The sequence below is a fragment of the Lithobates pipiens genome, unplaced genomic scaffold (genome assembly GCF_037356315.1).
Source record: "Lithobates pipiens isolate NorthernLeopardFrog02 unplaced genomic scaffold, aLitPip1_a1.2 Scaffold_25, whole genome shotgun sequence".
NCBI lineage: Eukaryota > Metazoa > Chordata > Amphibia > Anura > Ranidae > Lithobates > Lithobates pipiens.
The window spans coordinates 235,210,516-235,236,412 of record NW_027507787.1 but is presented as its reverse complement, the minus strand read 5'-3'; the positions used below and the strand labels follow the sequence as shown (position 1 = coordinate 235,236,412).

The following is a 25,897-nucleotide window of genomic DNA, read 5'->3' as shown; positions in this document are numbered from 1 at the left end:
TCCTTCTGCCTCCTGGAAAGAAGAAAAAAAAACACCACTTTCCACATCTTACCTGGGGCTTGGGCTGGAGGAAGTGCGTAGCTTGCATTGACACAGAGCGAGACCGACATGCATGAAACAGGTACATGCTCTTGACAGCCCCCGGTGGTGACAGTAAAAAACTGTTAAACACAAATATGTGATAATCTAAAAAAGCAATATGGGGAAGCAGAATGTGCTGTCCAATGCGTTTCAACTACTAAGTCTTCAACTGGGGCAGTTGAAGACTTAGTAGTCGAAGCGCGTCGGACCAGCACATTCTGCTTATCGTATTGCTTTTTTAGATTTTTACGTGATTTTTGTGTTTAACAGTTTTTACCGTATTGTATTTTTATACTTTTTCAATAAACCTTCATTGGTTGATCTACGCCATGTGGAGCGTTTCCATATATTTTTTTTCTCCTTTATGTTTGAACATTGACGAATATCCCGGGACCATCTTTTTGGGGATTGGTTTGGCTGCTTATCCATCTCGGCGCCATTGTCTTGGAACCGTCGATTCTGAACCACCATCCATGGGTATGCAGATTGGAGCTTCAGCCTGCGTGACACCATCCAGTCGGGCACCTTCCATCATTGGTATCCAGCATTGCAAGCCTATATGATGCATTTGCCATCTGGTTTAAGTGTCCATCTGATTAGCATTGATTGCGGTTTAATTATTTTTAACATAAAGCAATATATGATTCATTGCAATCACATTTACTTTGAGGTTTTTTAGCGCTACACTGTTTATGTATACTACTCTTTGGACTTTGAGTGTTAGCAGCTTTTTTTCATTTTGTGTTATTTCACATTTCTGTCAATTACACTTTGGGTTTAGCGCAGTATTTTCCCCACCTGCACATCACCTGAAGGTGCCATATAAACCATAAATAACTGTGGCGCTGTGTCCCGTGATATACAATAAAGAAATATATAAAATATAAATATAAGCAACTGTCTTCCTACAGCTTACATCATATAGCATTACTATACATAAAATATAAATATTGATACAAAAGTGATCCATAAAGTGCTCAGGTGCATACGTGTCCGTGATACTCAGACCATCCAGGGTCAGTTTTCAGCATCCTTAACCGCTTCGCGCCCGCCCTATAGCCGAAAGATGGCTACAGAGCGGACACTAACTGCCGGGAGGCCGTCCCTGGACGGCCTCCTGTTTACTTCCACAATGCACGCTCCCGCGAGTGCGCATCGGGAAGTTCTGTGCTGGCCGTGTCCCTCGGACACAGCCAGCCAGTCACAGATCGCTGTAAACGGCCAATCACAGCGGCCATTTACAGCGCGATCGGCGTGTCCAATGAGAGATGATCTCATATGTAAACATATGAGATCATCTCTCATCGCCGCTCTCCCTCCTCACACAGACAGCATTTGAGAAGGGAGAGATCAACGGCTGCAGTGGCCGTAAGGAAAAAAAAAAAAAGTGCCATCCTCCCCCCCCAGTGCCATCTGTTCCCAGCGCCATCTGTCGTCAGTGCCACGCGCCATCTGTCGTCAGTGCCACCAATGCCACTTATCGGTGCCATCTGTCATCAGTGTGATGCGTCATCGGTGCCACGTATTAGTGTAATCTGTCATCAGTGCCACGTATTAGTGCCATCAGTGCCACGTATAAGTGCCATCTGTCATCAGTGCCATGTGTCATTGTCCTGGTGCTCCAGGGCCTTCAAAAGTGTAATAAATAGTCAACAAGTTAGATGTGTAATTTATGCTCCTAGAACACGTGATGGCGCTCCCTGCATGTTGGGCCTCTCTATGTGGCCAGGCTGTGAAAAAGTCCCACACATGTGGTATTGTAATACTCAGGAGGAGTAGCAGAATTTTTTTAGGGGTGTCATTTGTGGTATACACATGCCACGTGAGAGAAATAACCTATTACAATGACAATTTTGTGGAAAAAAAATAAAAAAATCTTAATTTTGCAAAGAATTGTGGGAAAAAAAATGACAACATCAAAAAGCTCACCATGTCTCTTACTAAATACCTTGGAATGTCTACTTTTCAAAAAGGGGTCATTTGGGGGGTATTTGTACTTTCCCGACTTTTTCGGGTCACAAGAAGCGAGATAGTCCACCAGTACATCAGATGTGATCAATTTTGTGCGATTTGCACCACAGCTTGTAGACTCTCCAACTTTCACAAAGACCAAATAATATCCACTAATTTGGGTTATTTTTACCAAAGATATGTAGCAGTATAAATTGTGGGCAAAATTTACGATTTACGAAAATGTATTTATCTACGATGGAAAAGGACCTGGGGGTCCTAGTAGATGATCGGCTCAGTAATGGCATGCAGTGCCAAGCAGCTGCAAGAAAACAGAATATTGGCATTAAAAAGGGGATTAACTCCAGAGATAAAACGATAATTCTCCCGCTCTACAAGACTCTGGTCCGGCCGCACCTGGAATATGCGGTCCAGTTCTGGGCCACCAGTCCTCAGGAAGGATGTACTGGAAATGGAGCGACTACAAAGAAGATAATAAAAGGGTCTGGAGGATATTAGTTATGAGGAAAGGTTGTGAGCTCTGAACTTATTCTCTCTGGAGAAGAGACGCTTGAGAGGGGATGTGATTTCAATATATAAATACCATACTGGTGACCCCACAATAGGGATAACATTTTTCGGTGAAAAGAAATTTAATAAGGCACACAGTCATTCACTAAAATTTAGAGGAAAAAGAGTTTTAACCATAAAACTATGTAGGAGGGTTCTTTACTGTAAGAGCGGCAAGGATGCACAGGCGGTGGTCTCAGCGGGGGGCATCAATAGTTTCAAGAAACTATTAGATAACTACCTGAACGACCGCAACATACAGGGATATACAATGTAATACTGACATATAATCACACACATAGGTTGGACTTGTGTCTTTTTTTCAACCTCACCTACCATGTAACGGGAGGTTTAAGGTCACTTATAAGCTCTCGATACACAATGCATTGAACAGATCCCATTCATGGTCTATATATTATCTTATCTATTGCTAGCTCTGTATGCAGACTGGCTGCAGCCCAGCAATTTCCAGATCACAAGTGGCAAAAATCATCAAGTGGTTGTCACCTCAAGCTCCACCTACCTTCTGAAAAGTTCTTTCCTTTGTTCCATAGTCCATGGCCGTCCATAGAAGCCTGCAAAGAGAAACAAGACATTTCAATCCAAATCACATTTTGGAGGGCTGACACACTGGGTTTTGGGTACACACAGTATCTCACAAGTGTGAGTACACCCCTCACATTTACGTAAATATTTTATTAAAATGTTTTCATGTGACAACACTGAAGAAATGACACTTGTCTACAATGTAAAGTAGTGAGTGTACAGCTTGTATAACAGTGTCAATTTGCCGTCCCCTCAAAATAACTCAACACACAGCCATTAATGTCTAAACCGCTGGCAACAAAAGTGAGTACACCCCTAAGTGAAAATGTCCAAATTGGGCCCAAAGTGTCAATATTTTGTGTGGCCACCATTATTTTCCAGCACTGCCTTAACCCTCTTGGGCATGGAGGTCACCAGAGCTTCACAGTTCACCACTGGAGTCCTCTTCCCCCTCCTCATGATGACATCACAGAGCTGGTGGATGTTGGAGACCTTGCGCTCCTCCACCTTCCGTTTGAGGATGTCCCACAGATGCTCAATAGGGTTTAGATCTGGAGACATGCTTGGCCAGTCCATCACCTTTACCCTCAGCTTCTTTAGCAAGGCAGTGGTCGTCTTGGAGGTGTGTTTGGGGTGGTTATGTTGGAATACTGCCCTGCAGCCCAGTCCCCAGGGAGGGGACCATGCTCTGCTTCAGTATGTCACAGTACATGTTGGCATTCATGGTTCCCTCAATGATCTGTAGCCCCCCAGTGCCGGCAGCACTCATGCAGCCCCAGACCATGACACTCCCACCACCATGCTTGACTGTAGACAAGACACACTTGTCTTTGTCCTCCTCACCTGGTTGCCCCCACACACGCTTCTCACCATCTGACACCAAATACTTTATCTTGGTCTCATCAGACCACAGCACATGATAGTTCCAGTAATCCATGTCCTTAGTCTGCTTGTGCCCAGAAAATGCAGGCTCTCTTGTGCATCATCTTTAGAAGAGGCTTTCTTCTGGGATGACAGCCATGCAGACCAATTTGATACATTGTGCGGCGTATGGTCTAAGCACTGACACGCTGACCGCCCCACCCCTAAAACCCTCTGCAGCAATGCTGGCAGCACTCATACGTCTATTTCCCAAAGACAACCTCTGGATATGACGCTGAGCACGTACACTGAACTTCTTGGGTCGACCATGGCGAGGCCTGTTCTGAGTGGGAACTGTCCTGTTAAACCGCTGTATGGTCTTGGCCACCATGCTGAAGCTCAATTTCAGGGTCTTGGCAATCTTCTTCATAGCACAAGTCATCTTTATGTAGAGCAACAATTTTATTTATTTATTTTTTTAAGATCCTGAGTTTTGCCATGAGGCGCCATGTTGAACTTCCAGTGATCAGCATCAATTGAAATCACTTGGCAACGATTACTGCATTTGTTCTTGATAATAACTGCACCGCCTTCTCCAGAGGTGGTCAACTTTCATGAACCAGCGGGCTTTAATTGTGGCCCAACATCCCCAAAGTGCCGCACATAAAATGTAATGAATATTCAGTGTCAGACAACAGACGGTCAGAGACGACAGACGTGGTCAGGATTAGGGACATATTGCAGAAGGTAGACGCTGTGCACATGCTATAGGAGTTGTTTGGAGACGGAGGCTATGCTTCAGGAGACAGTTTAAGACTAGAGACATATTACATGAGCCGCTAGAGATCATTGCTATAACAGGGCAATAAACAGATTAGTGTCTGCAGGGGCACCAAGGGCCACAACCAAAGTGAAACATTTGGCCTCTGGGCCCCAACCAATGGGCACCAGGTGCACAGGGGGCTACGCCGAAGAATACAAAAACTCCCAGAGCAATATGGAACATCTAAAGAGACAGCACGACAGACAGTTCCAGCTTTGAGGCTGTGAGACACTTCCGGCTGAACTGTCCAATCAGGAATGAGTCACTGTTCGGGCTCACATCACCTATGTAAAATTTCTGCTTGAACTATTGGGTTCTGTAAGCAATAGGCTTTACAAACAGTGGAAAGGCCAGAAAACATGAAAAGCTCCTGAAACTGGTTCTAAAAAGGCAGAAGTTTTTTTTGTTACTGTAAAGCATTAGGATAAAAAATAAATTAAAAAACCTTCTGCATGCAGCGCCCCCCACCCCCCTTGTAAACCCCCCCTAAATACATACAAATTAAATCTTGATCCAGAAATGTGCAAAAGAGCAGGGATGAGCCCCACTCTGTGTGCCTTATGGACACTCAGGAGCGAGCATGTAAAGCGTGCCCCCCACAGGAAGCTGCTTGTTATGGGGGAACTTGGCAGGAGGGAGGGGCCTAGAGTGTCGGCAAGAGACCAAAGAAGAAAATCGGGGCTGCTTTGTGCAAATCCACTGCACAGAACAGGAAAAGGGCCGCAGTTTGGATATCCCTGCTCTAGAGGAACACTGACAGTATAGAAACTGTGTGTGTCGTTCCAGTGGAGCGTCCTGCAGACAAAGTCTCCCGGTGTCCCTGACCCACAGGCAGTACCCACTGGTGACCGGTCCTTTCTCCTCTGCCTGTCCATTAGAGCTCCCACAGTTCAGGTCAGCTTTAACATGCAATAATTTCAGAGCGATTACACACAGATCTGCACAATATTGTGGAGTAAAGATCAGCCATCGATCTCCTCCCGCTCTGACCTCCTCTGATAAGGGTCTATACATCTAGCTGTGCAGAGCGGAGGACCCACAGTGGACAGACAGAAAATATGAACAACTCCTTAAGTTCCACCCACTGCCTCAATATAATGTATATTAGGAGTAGTCTGTAAAATGCCATTTAGCTGAAGAAAAAACAAAAATCATAATAAAAAAATTATTAAAAATTGTATTGACCATAATAAAGTAATACGTTATATACGTAAATCACTAAAAAGTAGGGATGCAGCGAAATTTCGGCCGCCAAAACATTTGGGCTGAAGACAAGCTTTTTGGCAATTTGCCCAAAAAAAAAAAAAAATAACTAAAAAGTCTGAAATTGGGGCCCAAAAATGGAACAGGGCTCCGCCTCCCACCACTGGTGTCGCCTATCAGGGGGGCTTCCTATATCTTACAAGAGAGGAGAGCCGCCGCCTGTTTGACTACAGCGTCGGCAACATCACAGCTTTCATTTCAATAGCTGTGTGTTGCCCGCTGCGTGCCGTCGCATACAGCCCCCCCCCCCGCCCTTGTCTGGGGAACTTTGATAGATCACCGTCCCAGGACTGGACAGATGATCTGTTTCTCAAAGTGCCCGGACAAGCGGGAGGGGCTGTATGTGATGGTGTGCAGCGGGGAACACACAGCTATTGAAATGAAAGCTGTGATGTTCATGGCGCTGTAATCAAACAGGCGGCGGCCTTCACAGGCTACAATGGGGACACTGGCGAGGCTGCATTGATTTCCTGTACCGTGTCCCCCAGTCTCTGACCATCCCCTGTACCGTGTCCCCAGTCTCTGACCATCCCCTGTACCGTGTCCCCAGTCTCTGACCATCCCCTGTACCGTGTCCCCAGTCTCTGACCATCCCCTGTACCGTGTCCCCAGTCTCTGACCATCTCCTGTACCGTGTCCCCAGTCTCTGACCATCCCCTGTACCGTGTCCCCAGTCTCTGACCATCTCCTGTACCGTGTCCCCCAGTCTCTGACCATCCCCTGTACCGTGTCCCCAGTCTCTGACCATCCCCTGTACCGTGTCCCCAGTCTCTGACCATCCCCTGTACCGTGTCCCCAGTCTCTGACCATCTCCTGTACCGTGTCCCCAGTCTCTGACTATCTCCTGTATAAAAAAAAAAAAAAAAAATAAGTTTCGTTATCGGTTTTCGTCCTAGTGTATTTTTCATTATCGTTTTCGGCAACAAAAAACCCATTTGGTGCACCCCTACTAAAAAGGAATAACATAATAAAGCAATAAGCTATGTACAGAAATCACACCCCTAAAATTACCCATTTTAGAATTCATTAACACCAATTAGTGTGCCCTTCCCTGTACATTATCCAGAAGACAACATTCCTAACATACTACCGGTAAGTACTGGATTTCCGTTCTAACCTGGGAAACTCCTTTCTTGAACATGACAATGAGGTCTTTGTACTCCAATGGCCTCCACACTCACCACATCTCATCCAATAGAACATCTTTGAGATGTGGTGGAACGGGAGATTGGGCATCATGGATGTGCAGCAACTGCGTGATGCCATCATGTCACTATGGAGTAAGATCTCTGAGGAAAGTTTGTTGTATCTATGCCACCAAGAATGAAGGCAAAAGGGGGTGCAACCCACTAAAAGTGGCCGGGGGTGTTTATACCAGAGTCCATGCATAGCACAAATCATTTTAAGTATTACTTTGTTTCCGTCATAGCGACCTTTGATTTATTATTATCACTCGAGGAAAAGCGCTAAATCAGCAACCAGGGAACCATAAACCCCAGCAGCGGTGATCGGCGCCTCGTGGGGCAATAAACCTCGGCAGGTACCGACACAGAAAATAATCCATCGACCACCAGAGCCACATCTGAATCAGTGAACACACTGCCTCGGCAAATTAGAAATACTACCCGATGTGCTGGAAGGAGCGACATAAAAGATGACTGACAGCTTCACTGAGAAGAAGGCGAAAAAAAAAAAACTAACAAGAAAGGCAGCGAAAGAAGAAGAAATTCTGTAAATTCCAACAACTAGAAGAGCAAAAAAACAACAACCTACGCAATGCAACAAAATCATTCCGAACACTGAAAAAGGACTTTTAAATGACATGTTCCTGAAGGTGAACTTATCCTTTAATCCTTTCACAGTCCGAGCAGTTTTTGTTTTTTTGTTTTTTGATCTGAGTAATTTTAGGCCTGAAGATTACACAAAACCCCCAAATATTAGCGGTGCACCGAAATTTCAGCTGCTGAAAATTATTGGCCAAAAACAGCGTTTTTTTTCTTCTTCCGGCCAAAAAAATAAATAAATAACACAGCAGATACCGAAATGGGGCGTGGTCCGCCCCGGGTGCCACCCATTGCGGGAGTGTCATCCTGGCAGTGATCTCCGTGTGTCGCATAGCTGAATTGCCCGGCCGTAGTAACAATGTCCCGTCTCCTGTGATAGACGGCACACTAATCCAATGGTGGGACATTGAATCAGCGTGACGCGATTACAACAGACCGGACATTGTTACTGTGGCCCGGGCAATTCACATCAAGCTCTGTGACACACAGAGATCGCCACTGATGTGGGCACAGGCAGGCTGCATATGAAGAGCACTGGTGGGGCTACTGGGCACTGACAAGCTGCATATGACGGGCACTGGTGGGGCTGCTGGGCACTGGCATTCTGCATGTGACGGGCACTTGCGAGGCAGCATTGATCTCCTGTATCATGTCTGCTAGAGGTGCACCGACTGGAAATTTTGCTAATACTATTAGCAGTGTGTTTAAGAGACTGACGACACGATACAAGACATGGTTAGAGACTGCAGACTGCATTTTTCTTAACCTTCCCTTGCACTAAAGGTGCCAATAATGGCCAACAATAAATTCATATTAATTTAATCTGATATTAAAAAGTTGAATACAATTATATATAAAAATATAAATATTTTTTAAAAACTGTAATTTTCGGTATCTCTGTTTTCGGCCTAGTGCATCCTTCATTTTCGGCACCAAAATTTCCATTCGGTGCACCCTTAGGGCCGGTTCACACTGCAGGCGAGGCGAGGCGACTCCGACTTGCCTCGCCGCGACCTGCCGCGACCTCAGCGGCAACTTGCAGATGACTTCTGTATAGAAGTCAATGCAAGTCGCCCCGAGGTCGCCCAAAAGTAGTACAGGAACTTTTTTTCTGAGTCGGAGCGACTCGAGTCGCTCCTCTCAGAACGGTTCCATTGTACAGAACGGGGGCGACTTGCAAGAGCGAGGCGAGGCAAGTCGTGTCGCCTCGCATCGCCCGCTGTGTGAACCGGCTCTTACCAAATAGGATATATTTTCTGAAAGCAGACACCCTAGAGAATATAATGGTTCCAATGTCACCCCTAGAGAATATAACAGCGGTAGTTCCAATGTCACACGGTATTACAGCAAAGGGAATCACAAAACATCAGAAAAAAAAAAAAAAAACACACAAACAAAAACATACACGCAAACAAAACATACACGCAAACAAAACATACACGCAAACAAAACATACACGCAAACAAAACATACACGCAAACAAAACAATCACACAGACAAAACAATCACGCAAACAAAACAATCACGCAAACAAAACAATCACGCAAACAAAAAGGTCAATTTTAGGGGGGGAACAAAAATCGCAACTGCCCAATTTTGTGAGGTTGCACCAAGTAAATAGATACCCAACATGTCAGACCTTAAAGTGCAAGTTCACCTTTACAGAAAAATCTGTAAGGTGAACTTACACAGGACCCCCTCCTCACCCCCCACCCCACACCCCCGTCCCGCTGACATGTAGCGCAGCGATCTCTCGGTCTGAGCCCCAGTATAGCCGTATCAGGGGTCCGGGGCTTAGCAAACCCCTCGGCATTCACTCCTCCTGAGAGGACCTCCCGATGGGGTATGATTAGGAGGAGATTAAGTTCCGGGGGGTTTCCAAAGCGTGGGGGGGGGGGGACTGTGTATAGAGGGACTGTAATCCCCCTATTAGATCAGTCCCTCTATATTAGCACTCCCCAACCCCATTAGAACAGAGTCCCTTTATATTAGCACCCTCCTTTGAGACCCCCCACCATTAGATAAGAGTCCCTTTAGGTTAGCACCCACTTAGAAATCCCCCCATTAGATCACAGTCCTTTCAAATTAGACCCCCCCCCCTTATATCAGAGTTCCATTAGGTTAGCACCCCCCCTTAGATCAGAGTCCCTACATATTAGAACCCCCTTTAGATAACCCCCCCATTGTATCAGTGTTCTCTTTGATCAATGACCCCCTTTAGAGATGAACAGTTGGCCATCTCTGTTGCTGAAAACAAAGCCCTAATGGTCAAAAAATTAAATAAATGGCTTCTAACTTTTTTAGCTGGTTCCTAAATTCAAAGTAAAATTTGCCAAGCCGTGGCTTTTTTCATATCAGGTGTTCACAACTAAGGCAAGGGGAGTCATGGTTGGAGTCTTTGGTACAGTTCAGCTCCATGCACCCTCCGAAACGACTTTCCACATGAAATGTTTCCATGACAGAGTACAATGATCGTAGAGGACAGGAAATGTCGGCTCTTTGTGGTAAACTGCTGCCGAGGTCCCATCAAGAAACACCACGTGACGTGACTTGTACCTTCAACTCTACCGCCAGGGATGGAGAACAAAGAACACCATTCAAGGAAAAGGTGAAAGGGAACATTCACCTCAAATAATTATTTTGGTTACTGGTGAACGCGGATAAGCCAAGGCGCCCCTCGGGTAATCTTTAGGCTGCAGTCACACCTGAACATTTTCAGCTCATAAAATGCTCGTAAAACGCCCAACATGCAAAATCCCATTCATTTCAATGGCACCTGTTCACATCTGGGCGTTTTGTCACCTGAAGCAAAAAAACGCCTGAAAAACACCCTAAGCTCAAAAAAGAACACAAGCCTCTCTGGGGCAAATTACAGGCATTTTTCTGCCTTTTACATTGGTGACCTGAACAAAAATTGTAACCGACTATACAAGCCCCATCGTTCCTTACAACGGAAATAAACTCCACTAAAGAAAAATAAAAAATGAAAGTCCCTTCATCACTCGAATGGCTAGGCCATGGGGACGTCACTCCCGCCCAATGGGAGTCCCTTCATCACTCCAATGGCCAGGCTACAGTGACTTCACTCCTACCTATGAGAGTCCTTTCATCACTCTAATGGCCGGGCCACGGTGACTTCACTCCCGTCCAATGGGTGTCCCTTCATTGCGCCAATGGCCAGGCCACGGTGACTCCTCTCCCACCCAATGGGTGTCCCTTCATTGCTCCAATGGCCGGGCCACGGTAACTCCACTCACGCCCAATGGGAGTCCCTTCATCACTCCAATGGCCGGCCATGGTGACTCCACTCCTGCCTATGAGAGTCCTTTCATCACTCCAATGGCCGGGCCATGGTGACTCCACTCCCGCCCAATGGGAGTCCCTTCATCACTCCAATGGCCGGGCCATGGTGACTACACTCCCGCCCAATAGGAGTCCCTTCATCACTCCAATAACTGGGCCATGGTGACTTCACTCCCCCCTTAAGAGTCACCATCACGGCACAGATAGGATTCCAGAAACGTACCTGAGCTGTGTATGTGCAGCTAAGTGTACATTACTGCTGGTAGGTGAGGGAAGCATTTGTGACAAGAGACCATCAGGGTTGGTGATTAAAACCCGGCCCGTCAGCGGCATTCCAAAATATGATGTGAATACCACATTAAAGAGAATGTCAAAGCAATAAAGACATTTAGTATAGCTCTGTAATACATGCACATTTCCCTGCGTTTATTCCCTTAGACCAGGCTTTCTCAACCTTTTAACCCTAGAGGAACCCCAGAAATAATTGTCAGGTCTCGAGAAACCCTTACTTAAATCAATTCATCAGGGGTCAATAGGAACAAGGTAGGGACCGATGTGAGTGTGCAATGTACAGGGGCAATTGTAGACACTCAATCAGGTTGAACTGGATAGACTGGTGTCTTTATTCAACCTTACTAACTATGAAATTATGAAACAATGCTCCTTACACTGGTGGTCCATAGGAAGAATGTTCCCCTTAAAGTGGTGATCAGAATGCATCCCTTAAAAGACAGCTAAAAATATATTTTATGTCACGCTGCTGGCTTTGCGAAGTGATGTTGAACCTTGAACTCTGTAGTCACCATTAAAAAGATGGTTCATCAGTCACAGCTCAAGGAACCCCTAGAAATCTCTGAAGGAACCCTGGTTGAGAATGTCTGCCCTACACACACCGCAAATACCAAATAAAATGCTAACGTGGCAATCATATGGCGTTCTACCTTCCCCTTCATCTTGACAACGCAGGTTATTTAGAATGTCTAGCATGTGGTGTCAGCCCTGCCTACTTCACTTGTGATGGATTACAAAGGTCACAGACCTCTACTTCTTATCTCCTCCTCAACTTCATAAAACCTCCACAACCCCATCCACACCTCCATAAGTCCATAGCCCCCCTCTGTACTCCCTCCACACATCCATAGCCCTCTCCATAACTCTATATCTCTCCCCCCCCCCCCCCCCCCCAACACATCCATAGCCCACCTCCATAACCCCCATAGCCCACCTCCGTTCTCCCTCCACACCTTTCACAATTCGATAGCCCCCTCTGCACTCCCTCAACACCCCGATAGCCTTCCCATGCCACCAAAAGCCCCCTCCACACCTCGATAGCCCCCCTATACCACCATAAGCCCCCTCACAACCGTCTCTGTACTCCAGAACCCCCTCCGTACTCCCTTCAGAACCTCATTGCCCCTGCCCAATCCTATAACCGGCTCCACACCTCCATAGCCCCCCTCGAACCAAAAAGACAAAAAATAGGGGGGAGGTCGATTGTTATCCATTCTGGAGGGGATTAAATACGTTTACCTTCTTTGCCCATTAGAAGCGTCAGTGGGACGCATTCCCCTCGCAGGTCAGAAAGACTCGTCCTTCTCTACCAGCCCATTGAGAACATCTGTGCCCAAATCTCACACATTATTGTACAAGATCTTAGACACATTTTTATAATTGTTTCCCCGAGATCTCACAAGATTCCCAAAAATCTCACAAAATTTACAAAATCACGACCTTCCTGAAAGGACATGTGTGAGACCCTTCCTACGTCTCACCAGTGCCCCCAAGAAACCAGGGTGGTCTACACTGGAGTAGAATGACTATGGAGAATTGGCAAGAGATCGGAAGGGCCCAACTTTCTCCTTAAAGTGGGGTACCCCCCCCCCAAAAAATAAATAATATTTAGAAAGCCAGCAGCTACAAATACTACAGCTGCTGACTTTTAATAATCGTACACTTACCTGTCCCAGGGTCCAGCGATGCGGGGGAACGAAGCCCCCCCTCGTTCCCCACGCCGCCATGCTTACTGTGGGCACCCGGCTGTGGCTTCATAGCCGGGCACTAACCGCGCATGCGCGAGCTGCGCAGGGGCACCGTGGTACGCCGTACAGTCACCTGGGACACGTGACAGGTCCCAGGTGACTGTGCGGTGCGAGGAGTGAGAAGTGATGTCACCAGCCCGGGCAAGGAATAGGGCAGACTACGAGGGATCCCCTAGCAACAGGTATTTAGAGGTGAGTACATTTTTATTTTTTAAAGAATTTTAACCACTTGCCGCCCGCCCTATAGCAAATAGACGGTGGCAAAGTGGTTGCATAATCCTGACCGGACGTCATATGACGTGATCAGGATTATGAGCCGCTGCGCGCCCCCGGGGGCGCGCATCGCGGCGATCGTTGTTGCAGGGTGTCAGTCTGACACCCGGCAACTACAATCTTGGTAAAGAGTCTCCGACGGAGACTCTTTACCACGTGATCAGCCGTGTCCAATCACGGCTGATCACAGTGTAAATAGGAAGAGCCGGTGATCGGCTTTCCCTCACTCGCGTCTGTTAGAAGCGAGTAGAGGAGAGCCGATCGGCTGCTCCTCTGACAGGGGGGGGGTCTGTGCTGATCGATTAACAGCACAGCCCCCCCGAGGATGCCCACACTGGACCACCAGGGACGCCACGGACAAGGTATGCCACCCTAGACCACCAGGGATTCCAGTCAGTGCCACAATGGATGCCAATCAGTGCCCATAATGGATGCCAATCAGTGCCCACAATGGGCATCACTGATTGGCATGCATTATTGATTGGCACTGATTGGCATCCATTAGTACAATATATTATAATACAATGCCGCCTATCAGTTCCCATCTGTGCCACCTATCAGTGCCTACCCATGCCCACCTGTGCCGCCTACCCATGCCAATCCGTGCCAATTTGTGCCACCCATCAGTGCCCATCCGTGTCGCCCATCAGTGCCACATATCGGTGTCCATCAATGCCACCTCATCGGTGCCCATCAGTGCCGCCTTATCATTGCCCATCAGTGAAGGAGAAAACTTACTTATTTGCAAAGTTTTGAAACTGAAACAAAAAAAACACTTTTTTTTTTTCAAAATTTTCGGTATTTTTTTTATTTGTTTAGCAAAAAATAAAAACCGCAGAGGTGATCAAATACCACCAAAAGAAAGCTCTATTTGTGGGGAAAAAAATGATAAAAATTTCATTTGGGTACAGTGTAGCATGACCGCGCAATTGTCATTCAAAGTGCGACAGCGCTGAAAGCTCAAAATTGGTCTGGGCAGGAAGGTGTTTAAGTGCCCCCTGGTATTGAAGTGGTTAAACAACTTTTTATTTTTTGGTGGCAACACCACTTTAACCATGTTAAAACATATCTCATTTTATTTATATCTTTTTTTTTTTTTGTTTGTTTATTTTTTTTATTACTACCACATCAGTGTAAACATGAGAGCGAACAAAGCAAACCATAGAAGAGGTTATTTAAGTTCACTACAACATCTGCAACCGACTCAGGCAGAATGAGGAGGAGCGACAGCCGAACACAGATCACCCCGAGAAATCGGGTTTACATTCTATAAACAATCACTCCTGTACGAAACATACAAATCCATTCACAATTTGCCTCGCAAAAGGAGAAAAAAAAAAAACCTTCAGCCCGAACATCAGCTTTATGAGACAATCAAGAAAAAAAATAAAAATTGAACATAATCTATGCTCCCTGCAAACGTGAATCAATATTAGATCAATCCTTAACCCCTTCAATACCGGGAACTTTCACCCCCTTCCTGCCCAGGACAATTTTCAGCTTTCAGCGCTCTCTCACACTTTGAATGACAATTACTCAGTCATGTAACATTGTACCCTAATATGACATTTTTTATCATTTTGTTCACACAAATAGAGCTTTCTTTTGGTGGTATTTAATCACCTCTGGGCTTTTTCTTTTTTGCTAAATATTTTGAAAAAAAAAAAAAAAAAGTTTGTTATAAAATTTTGCAAATAAAAAAATAGGCCAAAATGTACTCTGCTCCATTCCCTTGATGAAAATATCCCAAATCAGTGAAAATGATTTAGGTCTGTAGGAAAGTTATATAGAGTCTACAAACTATGGGATATACACGATATTACCAAAAATATTGGGACACCCGCATTTACATGAACTTTAATGACATCCCAGTCTTAGCCCGTAGGGTTCAATATTGAGTTGGCTCCGCCTTTTGCAGCTATAACAGCTTCAACTCTTCTGGGAAGGCCGTCCACAAGGTTTAGGAGATGTGTCTGTGGGAATGTTTGACCATTCTTCCAGAAGAGCATTTGTGAGGTCAGACACTGATGTTGGATGAGAAGGCCTGGCTCCCAGTGTCGACTCTAATTCATCCCAAAGATGTTCTATCGAGTTGAAGTCAGGACTCTGTGTAGGCCAGTCAAGTTCCTCCACCCCAAACTCACTCATACATGTCTTTATGGACGTTGCTTTGTGCACTGGTGCTCAGTCATGTTGGAACAGGAAGGGGCCGTCCCCAAACTTTGAGAGCATGAAATCGTCTAAAATATCTTGGTATGTTGATGCCTTAAGTGTTCCCTTCACTGAAATTAAGGGGCCAAGTCCAGCCCCTTAAAAGCAACCCCACACCATAATCCCCCCTCCACCAAATGATTTGGACCAGTGCACAAAGCAAGGTCCATAAAGACAGGGATTAGCGAGTTTGGGGTGGAGGAACTTAACTGGCCTGCACAGAGTCCTGACCTCAACCCAAATGAATTAGAGGGGAGACTATGAGCCAGGCCTTTATCATCCAACATCAGTGCCTGACCTCACCAATGCACTTCTGGAGCCTGCACTCACTATATCTGGTCTCCCACAGTACACGGAAATGCAATTATTTGAGTAAATTTAAACTGCTAAAGACCTTTTCTCATCAGTTTATAGCAGTCTTGTGATCATCAGTGTCTGGTTAAAACTTGTAGGATGCATTTTCATACTCTTCTGACTGTCCTCGGAGGCTCTGCATGACTCCTGACTTTGTATGGACAGTGCAGATGGGCCCTGCGCTGATCACATGCACCCTCCTCCCCTCTCACTCCTGATTGGCTGAGACACAGCAGCGGCGCCATTGGCCGTCAATCAAACCCAGCCAATCAGAAGGGAGAGTCCCGGGATGACTGAGGCATTCGTGGACATGGCTGAGCTCAGGTAAGTATTGGGGGGGGCGCACAGAAGGTTATTTTTATTTTTTTTCATCTTAAAGCAGAGTTCCACCCAAAAATGGAACTTCCGCTTTAAGGTGAGGCTACCCTGACATGCCCCATTTTGTCATTTTCTTGGGGGGGGGGGGGGGGGGCAGTACCTCCTTTTTGGGTTCCAGCTCCCACTTCCTCCCAGCGCATTGTGGCACTGGAAGGGAGATCACCTCTCCCACCTCCCTCTCGGCAATTATCTGGGACACGTCACAGATCCCAGACGATTGCCGGGCCAGTGGCTGCGTGGCGCGGCTCACGCATGCGAAGCGGGCGCCCAGCTGTGAAGCCACAGCCGGGCGCCCACAGTTACAACGCCGGCGCCGCAGAGAGGAGGGGGAGATGAGCGGGGCTTCGTTCCCCCGAGACAAGAAATACTTCCTGTAACTAAATGGTATTTATTTGCCTGGTATAAATAAAGCTTTGTTTACCAAACAAATGAAAACAACACTGGACTGAGCAAACCCCCGCAGGTCCTGGAGGTTGGCCTGTCAATCATCGCTGTACACGTCGGCTCTTTGTTCCTCTTCCCTGAGAGGCCGTGTCCTTTATAAAAAAGGACCCATACCCACAGGGCATTTGTCGTTCAGATGGTTTCTCCCCCCCCCCCCTTTTACCTTTTCTCTAAACATGCTTAAAGTGGGTCAAGCTCAGGTCGAATGTACCCCGTCCATGACTTCTGGAGGCGATCCTAAAACTGATGACATCACCGACAAAAAAGTCGATTAACACCAGCCCTAAAGGATGACTTCAACTTCTGGAAACATGTCACATCCATTTGATACTAGAAAAAAAAAAAAAAAAAAAAAAAAAAGGGCCATGTTTGTTGTAGGGGATGCCCAAAACCGGACTTGTATCTTAGTGTGGACTTCTGGGAAAATCAGTGAGCCAATCACAGAAGCAGGAAATTACATTTACGGGGGTATTCTGTATACCATCTGTGTACAGAGCACCTCCAGGTGGCCATATTGGATTTTACAGAAAAAAAAAAACCCAGCGCCTGCAGATTGAAAAATGAATTTCTAAGAACATTCAATTATAATATGACTTGTGTCATTAATAAATGACGTGGCCCTGTGGGCGGAGCCCTGCAGTTTTCAGATTGTGACAGCGGGTCTGGGGAGAAAATCCCCCTCTTACATAAAGGGAGGGGACAAGTCCTCTGGACAAAGAGCACAGAGCCATGGGAGGGGCCCAGCAGGCTCCACCCACTACAGAAATATACAGGGAGGGGGAAGAAGACCAGTCATCCTTGCACAAGGAGAGAGCAAGAGCTGTGGGAGGGGCCCCAACAACTCCACCTACTATAGAAAACTACAGGAGGGGGGCGGAGACATGAGCAATCACACAGCACAAGGAGAGAGCACATAGCTGTGGGAAGGGCCCAGCCGGCTCCACCCACTACAGAAAACTACAGGAGGGGGGTGGAGGCAAGACCAATCACTGTTACATAGGCAGAAAGAGCAGAGCTGTGGGGAGGGGCGCAGCAAGCTCCACCCACAACAAATACAGGAGGGGCGGAGACCAGACACCCTGCAAGAGGAGAGAGAGCAGAGCCGTGGGAGAGGCCCAGCAGGCTCCACCCACTAGAGAAAACTACAGGCGGGGGCGAAGACAAGGTCAGCCACCCTGCACAAGGAGAGGGAGCAGTGCTGTAAGAGGGACCCAGCAGGCTCCACCCACTAGAGAAAACTAAAGGAGGGGGCGGAGACAAGGCCAGTCACCCTGCACAAGGAGAGGGAGCAGAGCCGTGAGAGGGACCCAGCAGGCTACACCCACAACAGAAGGGGCAGGGACATCTCCAGTCACTCTGCACAAGGATGGAAAGCAGAGCTGTGGGAGGGGCCAAGCAGGCCCCCCCCCCCCACTACAGAAGGGGGCAGGGACACCTCATGCGATACTCTCAGCAGGTCCTCAGAAATGTCTTAGAAGCCCAATGGTAGATCGGCAGCTGACAGCCACATGGAGGCCTCTGGGCCCCGGGGACACAAGGCTAGGCAAGGATGAACCGGGAGAGCATTTATAGGGTATGGTGGGGGGAATTATGTGAGGCTCCCATACACAGATATACAGCAATGCAATCCATTGGGTGTATACCATCACACCGCACACATCATAATCATTGTACACATCCCCCCCCCCCCCACCCATACACAGGAAGACAGACCAGCAGGAGGACCTACACCTGGAAGGAAGGGCTGTATGCAGATTACAAATATAATACACACTAATAAAATATATACACACACACACACACACACACACACACACACACTAAAAATGGGAGACCCATAATGATAATGGAGGGGGAGGGGGTCCTCTTTCAGGGGATATTATATAATAATGGGAGGTAAGTGGTAATAGGGGGCTGACAATGACCCTCCACCACCCCACATAGGAAGCACCATGGCCAGGAGGAGAGGGGTTCTTTCTGCTTTAGTGGGGGTATCTATAATATTTGGGTGGGGGGGGGGCCTGTGCAGGTGGTATAGGGGAGGGTATAGGGAGTCCAGCATAATGGGGGGGTATCATCTCAGAGGGGGTCACTTCTAAGGGGGTATTGGTGGTCTCTTCTGTGAGGGAGGTATGGGGCAGGAGATCCTCCCTGAGAGGGGTATTGGGGAGGGGGATACTCTGAAGGTGGTATGGTGGTCTCTTATGTGATGGGGGAGGGGTTCCTTCTGAGGGTGGTATGGGGTCTCCTCTGTAAGGGAGGGATGGGGCAGAAGATCTGCCCTAAGGGGGATACTCTGAAGGTGGTATGGGGTCTCTTCTGGGATGGGTGTATAGGGGAGGGGATCCCTTCTGGAGGGGGGTATGGGGTCTCCTCTCTGAGGAAGGTATGGGGGAGAGGATCCTCTCTTGGGGGGTATTGGGACTCCTCTGTGAAGATGATATCGGTAAGGGGACTGACCCTATAAAAGAAGGGGTCCTCTGTGAGGGTGGTATAGGGGAAGGGATACTCTGAGGAGGGTATGAGGGAGGTGAGGGTGGGGATCCCATCTGAGAGGGTATGGGGGGGGGGGGGCTGCTCTGCGAGGGTGGTATAGGGGAGAGGTAATTCTCTGAGGGGGTCCCTTGTGAGGCGGGTAAATGGGAGGGGATACTCTGAGGGGGGTATAGGGGTGGAGATCCCTTCTGAGGGGAGTAGGGCACCTCTATGAGGGTGGTATAGAGAAGACCCTCGGGGGGTCCCATCTAAGAGGGTGATTGGGGGGCTACTCTGACGGTGGTATAGGGGAGAGGTACCTCTCTGAGGAGGGTATGGGGGGTTCCATGGGAGGGGGTGGTACAGGGGAGGGGAATACTCTTAGGGGGGCTCCTCTGAGGGTGGTATAGGGGTGAGGATCCCCTCAGAGGGTGGTATAGGGGAAGAAGATCCTCTCAGAGGGGTATGGGGGGGGCCTCTGAAAATTGTACAGGGGAGGAGGATACACTGATAGGGGGTACAGGGGGCGGAGTTTTCTTCTGAGGGGGGTATGGGGGCAAGGTTTCCTTCTGAGGGGGTATGGGAGCACCTTTGAGGGTATTATATAGAAGAGGGTATGGGGGCAAGGTTTCCTTCTGAGGGGGGTATGGGAGCACCTTTGAGGGTATTATAGGGAAGAGGGCTCTCTAAAAGGGGGTCTAGGGGAGGGGGATATAGGGTCTCCTCTGTGAGGGGGGTATGGGGATCCTTTGAGGGTAATATAGGGTCTCCTCTGAGGAGGGGGGTATAGGGGAGGGGATATAGAGGAGGGTGTAGGGGGTTTTCTGTGAGAGGCATGGGGGAGGGGGCTCCTCTCTGGGAGATATACAATAATAATGGGGGGGGGGATATATACACACTCACTCCCCCACCACTTGGCAGAGGAAGCGCCCGGGAGGGGGTCCTCTCCGAGTATGGGGCAATGGGGAAGGGGCACCTCTATGCAAGGTTTTTTTGGGGGGGGGGGGGGGTGTTCCTCTCTGGGTGGGGATTGGCATGGTGGGAGGAGGGGGGTTCCTCTATGGGTGGGTGTTGGCATCGGTGGGGGAGGGGGGTTCCTCTCTAGGTGGGGGTTGGCATGGTGGGGGTGGGTTTCCTCTCTGGGTGGGGTTAGCATGGTGGGAGGGGGGTTGCTCTCTGGGGTGGGGGGGGGGGGTTTCCTCTCTATATGGGGATTTGACATGGTGGGGGGGGGGGTTCCTCTCTGGGTGGGGGTTGGCATGGTGGGAGGAGGTTCCCTCTCTGGGTGGGGGTTGGCATGGTGGGAGGAGGGGGGTTTTCCTCTCTGGGTGGGGGGGGTTGGCATGGTGGGGGGAGGGTTCCTCTCTGGGTGGGGGTTGGCATGGTGGGAGGAGGAGGGGTTTCCTCTCTGGGTGGGGGTTGGCATGGTGGGAGGGGGGTTGGTATTGTGGGGAGGTGTTCCTCTCTGGGTGCGGGTTGGCATGGTGGGAGAGGGGCTTCCTCTCTATATGGGGGTTTGACATGGTGGGAGGGTGTAGTATGGTGGGAGGGGGGTTTGACATGGTGGGAGGAGGGGTTTCCTCTGCCTGGGCGGGGGTTGGCATGGTGGGAGGCGGAGGGGTTTCCTCTCTGGGCGGGGGTTGGCATGGTGGGAGGAGGAGGGGTTTCCTCTCTGGGCGGGGGTTGGCATGGGGGAGGGGGGGTTCCTCTCTGGGTGCGGGTTGGCATGGTGGGAGGGGGGGTTCCTCTCTGGGTGCGGGTTGGCATGGTGGGAGGGAGGCTTCCTCTCTCTACGGGGGTTTGACATGGTGGGAGGGGGTTCCTTTCTGGGTGGGGGTGGCGGTGGGAGGGGGGGGGGGTTCCTCTCTATATGGGGGTTTGACATGGTGGGAGGAGGGGTTTCCTCTCTATATGGGGGTTTGACATGGTGGGGAGGAGGGGTTTCCTCTCTGGGCGGGGGTTGGCATGGTGGGAGGCGGAGGGGGTTTCCTCTCTGGGCGGGGGTGGGCATGGTGGGGAGGAGGAGGGGTTTCCTCTCTGGGCGGGGGTTGGCAATGGTGGGAGGAGGAGGGGTTTCCTCTCTGGGCGGGGGTTGGCATGGTGGGAGGAGGAGGGGTTTCCTCTCTGGGCGGGGGTTGGCATGGTGGGAGGAGGAGGGGTTTCCTCTCTGGGTGGGGGTTGGCATGGTGGGAGGAGGTGGGGTTTCCTCTCTGGGCGGGGGTTGGCATGGTGGGAGGAGGAGGGGTTTCCTCTCTGGGCGGGGGTTGGCATGGTGGGAGGAGGAGGGGTTTCCTCTCTGGGTGGGGGTTGGCATGGTGGGAGGAGGCGTTTCCTGTTTGGGTGGGGGTTGGCGTGGGGGAGGGGGTTCCTCTCTGGGTGGGGTTGGCATGGTGGGAGGGAGGGGTTTCCTCTCTGGGGGGGGGTTGGCATGGTGGGAGGGGGGGGGGTTTCCTCTTTGGGTGGGGGTTGGCATGGTGGGAGGGGGGTTCCTCTCTGGGTGCAGGGTGGCATGGTGGGAGGGGGGGGCTTCCCTCTCTATATGGGGGTTTGACATGGTGGGAGGGGTTCCTCTCTGGGTGGGGTTGGCATGGTGGGAGGAGGGGGTTTCCTCTCTGGGTCGGGGTTGGCAGGTGGGAGGAGGGGGGTTTCCTCCTCTGGGTCGGGGTTGGCATGGGGGGAGGAGGGGGGTTCCTCTCTGGGTGGGGGGTTGGCATGGTGGGAGGGGGGGTTTCCTCTCTGGGTGGGGGTTGGCATGGTGGGAGGGGGGTTCCTCTCTGGGTGCGGGTTGGCATGGTGGGAGAGGGGCTTCCTCTCTATATGGGGGTTTGACATAGTGGGAGGGGGTTCCTTTCTGGGTGGGGTGGCACGGTGGGATGGGGGTTCCTCTCTATATGGGGGTTTGACATGGTGGGAGGAGGGGTTTCCTCTGCCTGGGCGGGGGTTGGCATGGTGGGAGGCAGAGGGGTTTCCTCTCTGGGCGGGGTTGGCTTGGTGGGAGGAGGGGGGGTTCCATTCTGGGTGGGGGTTGCATGGTGTGGGGGGGGGGGGTTGGCATGGTGAGAGAGGGGTGGTTCCTCTCTGGGTGGGGGTTGGCATGGTGGGGGGGTTCCTCTCTGGGTGGGGGTTGGCATGGTGGGAGGAGAGGGGTTCCTCTCTGGGTGGGGGTTGCATGGAGGAGGAGAGGGGTTCCTCTCTGGGTGGGGGGTTGGCATGGTAGGAGGAGAGGGGTTCCTCTCTGGGTGGGGGTTGGCATGGTGGGAGGAGAGGGGTTCCTCTCTGGGTGGGGGTTGGCATGGTGGGAGGAGGAGGGGTTCCTCTCTGGGCGGGGGTTGGCATGGTGGGAGGAGGAGGGGTTTCCTCTCTGGGCGGGGGTTGGCATGGTGGGAGGAGGAGGGGTTTCCTCTCTGGGCGGGGGTTGGCATGGTGGGAGGGGGGGGTTGGTATTGTGGGGGGGGTTCCTCTCTGGGTGCGGGTTGGCATGGTGGGAGAGAGGCTTCCTCTCTATATGGGGTTTGACATGGTGGGAGGGGGTTCCTTTCTGGGTGGGGGTGGCATGGTGGGAGGGGGGGGGGTTCCTCTCTATATGGGGGTTTGACCATGGTGGGAGGAGGGGTTTCCTCTCTGGGTGGGGGTTTGACATGGTGGGAGGAGGGGTTCCTCTCTGGGTGGGGGTTGGCATGGTGGGAGGCGGAGGGGGTTTCCTCTCTGGGCGGGGGTTGGCATGGTGGGAGGAGGAGGGGTTTCCTCTCTGGGCGGGGGTTGGCATGGCGGGAGGAGGAGGGGTTTCCTCTCTGGGCGGGGGTTGGCATGGTGGGAGGAGGAGGGGTTTCCTCTCTGGGCGGGGGTTGGCATGGTGGGAGGGGGGGTTGGTATTGTGGGGGGGTTACTCTCTGGGGTGCGGGTTGGCATGGTGGGAGAGAGGCTTCCTCTCTATATGGGGTTTGACATGGTGGGAGGGGGTTCCTTTCTGGGTGGGGGTGGCATGAGGGGTTTCCTCTCTGGGTGGGGGTTTGACATGGTGGGAGGAGGGGTTTCCTCTCTGGGTGGGGGTTGGCATGGTGGGAGGCGGAGGGGGTTTCCTCTCTGGGGGGGGTTGGCATGGTGGGAGGAGGAGGGGTTTCCTCTCTGGGCGGGGGTTGGCATGGTGGGAGGAGGAGGGGTTTCCTCTCTAGGCGGGGGTTGGCATGGTGGGAGGAGGGGGGTGCCATTCTGGGTGGGGGTTTGCATGGTGTGGGGGGGTTGGCATGGTGGGAGGAGGAGGGGTTTCCGCTCTGGGCGGGGGTTGGCATGGTGTGGGGGGGGGGGGGGGTTGGCATGGGAGAGGAGAGGGGTTCCTCTCTGGGTGGGGGTTGGCATGGTGGGAGGGTCTCCTTTCTGAGGTGATATTAATAATGGGGGGGGTAATATACTGAACCTCCCCCACCCCGCAGAGTAGGTGCCTGGCCCTGGGGGAGGGGTGTCTCCTCTGTGAGGTGATATATAGTGGGGGGCAATTATAATATCGGGGGGGGGCAATTATAATGATGGGGGGTAATATACTGACCCTCCACCACCCCGCAGAGTAGGCGCCTGGCCCGGGGCGGGGTGTCGTCTCCTCCGGTCCGGGGGGGGCGCTGTGCTCTCCGGTGAGGGGTGTCGGGGTCTCCGGCTCGGTGGCTGCGCTCTGTCCATCCTTCTGCACCATGGTGGAGCGCAGTGCGCAGGCGCGGGACGGATCCGGCTGGAACCGGTATATCTCTCTTCTGTCTCCCTTCTCCCCTCCCTCAGCGCTCCGCTCTCCTCCTCCCCCCTCTATAGCGGCGGGCGGTGTTCGGCAGACTCCCGGCGGCGCTCCGCTCTGCTCCTCCTCTCCCGGTCCTCCTCCCCCTCCTCGGTGTCGGTCTCGTACGGCGGAAGCTCTCCCCTCACCCAGCCGTCTCCGCTCTCTGTTTACTCCGCAATGCGCCTGCGCGGGGGGCGGACCGCGCTGTACGCCTCTGACAGGCGGTGCGTCGTGGCGGCGGAGGGCGGAGCCTGATTAACGCTTCCGCCTGACTGCTGGAGCTCTGGGTGGGCGGAGATACGGGCGGGAGGAGGGAGGGGTCGGCCAGCCAGCCAACCAGCCAGGACAGGTTTATAGGAGGGGCGGGGTTGTTCGGGGCGTGGTTTTCTCGTTCAAATCTGACACATGGGTGCAGGGGGCGGGAGTTATAGTAATAGGGTTAGGGTACAGTATAGGAGTAATAGCAATAGGATATTGTAGTGGTAGTGGTAGTGGTAGGGTATTTTAGTAACAGTATTAGTAGGGTATAGTAGGAGTAATACTAGTGGAGTATTGCAACACTTGTGATAGTAGTAGGGTGTTGTTGTTGTAGTAATAATAATAGTACTCCAGTAATTGTAAGGAATTGTAACAATAGTAGTATTGTAGTAGCTGTAGTTGGGTATTTTATAAGTAATATTCGTATTGTAGTAATAATAGGGTATTGTAGTAGTATTTTTAGGGTATTGTGGTAATAGTAGGGTATTGTATTAGGATATTGTAGTAGTAGGGTATTGTAGTAATTGTAGGATATTGTAGTAGTGATATTGGGGGGATTGGGTTCATTATAACTATCTAGCAGATTGGGGTTCCTCGGCTAGGGCTCCATGCAATGTCAGGATTCCTCCAGAGGTTGCTCAGAGTTCCTCCAGATATTGCTCGGGGTTCCATGGAGCCCTAGGGTTCCTCCAGATGTTGTTTGGGGTTCTATGGAGCCCTAGGGTTCCTCCAGATGTTGCTTGGGGTTCCATGGAGCCCTAGGGTTCCTCCAGATGTTGTTTGGGGTTCTATGGAGCCCTAGGGTTCCTCCAGATGTTGCTTGGGGTTCCATGGAGCCCTAGGGTTCCTCCAGATGTTGCTTGGGGTTCCATGGAGTCCTAGGTTTCCTCCAGATGTTGCTCGGGGTTCCATGAACCCTAGGGTTTCTCCAGATGCTGGTTGGGGTGCCATGGAAACCCTAGGGTTCCTCCAGGTGTTGCTTGGGGTTCCATGGAGCCCTAGGGTTCCTCCAGATGTTGCTGGGGGTTCCATGAAGCCCTAGGGTTCCTCCAGATGTTGCTTGGGGTTCCATGGAGCCCTAGGGGTCCTCCAGATGTTGCTGGGGGTTTCATGGAGCCCTAGGGTTCCTCCAGATGTTGCTTGGGGTGCCATGGAGCCCTAGGGTTCCTCTAGATGTTGCTCGGGTTTCCGTGGAGTCCTAGGATTCCTCCAGATGTTGCTCGGGGTTCCATGAACGCTAGGGTTCCTCCAGATGTTGCTCAGAGTTATATGGAGCCCTAGGGTTCCTCCAGATGTTGCTCAGGGTTCTATTGAGCCCTAGGGTTCCTCCAGATGTTGCTTGGGGTGCCATGGAGCCCTAGGGTTCCTCCAGATGTTGCTTGGGGTTCCATGGAGCCCTAGGGTTCCTCCAGATGTTGCACAGGGTTCCATGGAGCCCTAGGGTTCCTCCAGATATTGCTCGGGGTTCCATGGAGTCCTAGAGTTCCTTCAGCTGTTGCTTGGGGTTCCATGGAGCCCCAGA

General features: G+C 50.6%; 1 protein-coding gene across 1 annotated transcript in view; it reads right to left on the bottom strand.

Annotated features, from left to right (window-relative positions):
• The window catches only part of OGA (O-GlcNAcase), a 96,611-nt gene extending 72,303 nt beyond the window's left edge, over window positions 1-24,308 (bottom strand). The window contains 3 exon segments of the mRNA XM_077455681.1: window positions 3,125-3,176; window positions 23,899-23,946; window positions 23,949-24,308. Coding sequence (XP_077311807.1) covers window positions 3,125-3,176; window positions 23,899-23,946; window positions 23,949-24,039 — 191 coding nt within the window. The 5' untranslated portion in view covers window positions 24,040-24,308.
• Between the last annotated feature and the right edge of the window lie 1,589 nt (window positions 24,309-25,897).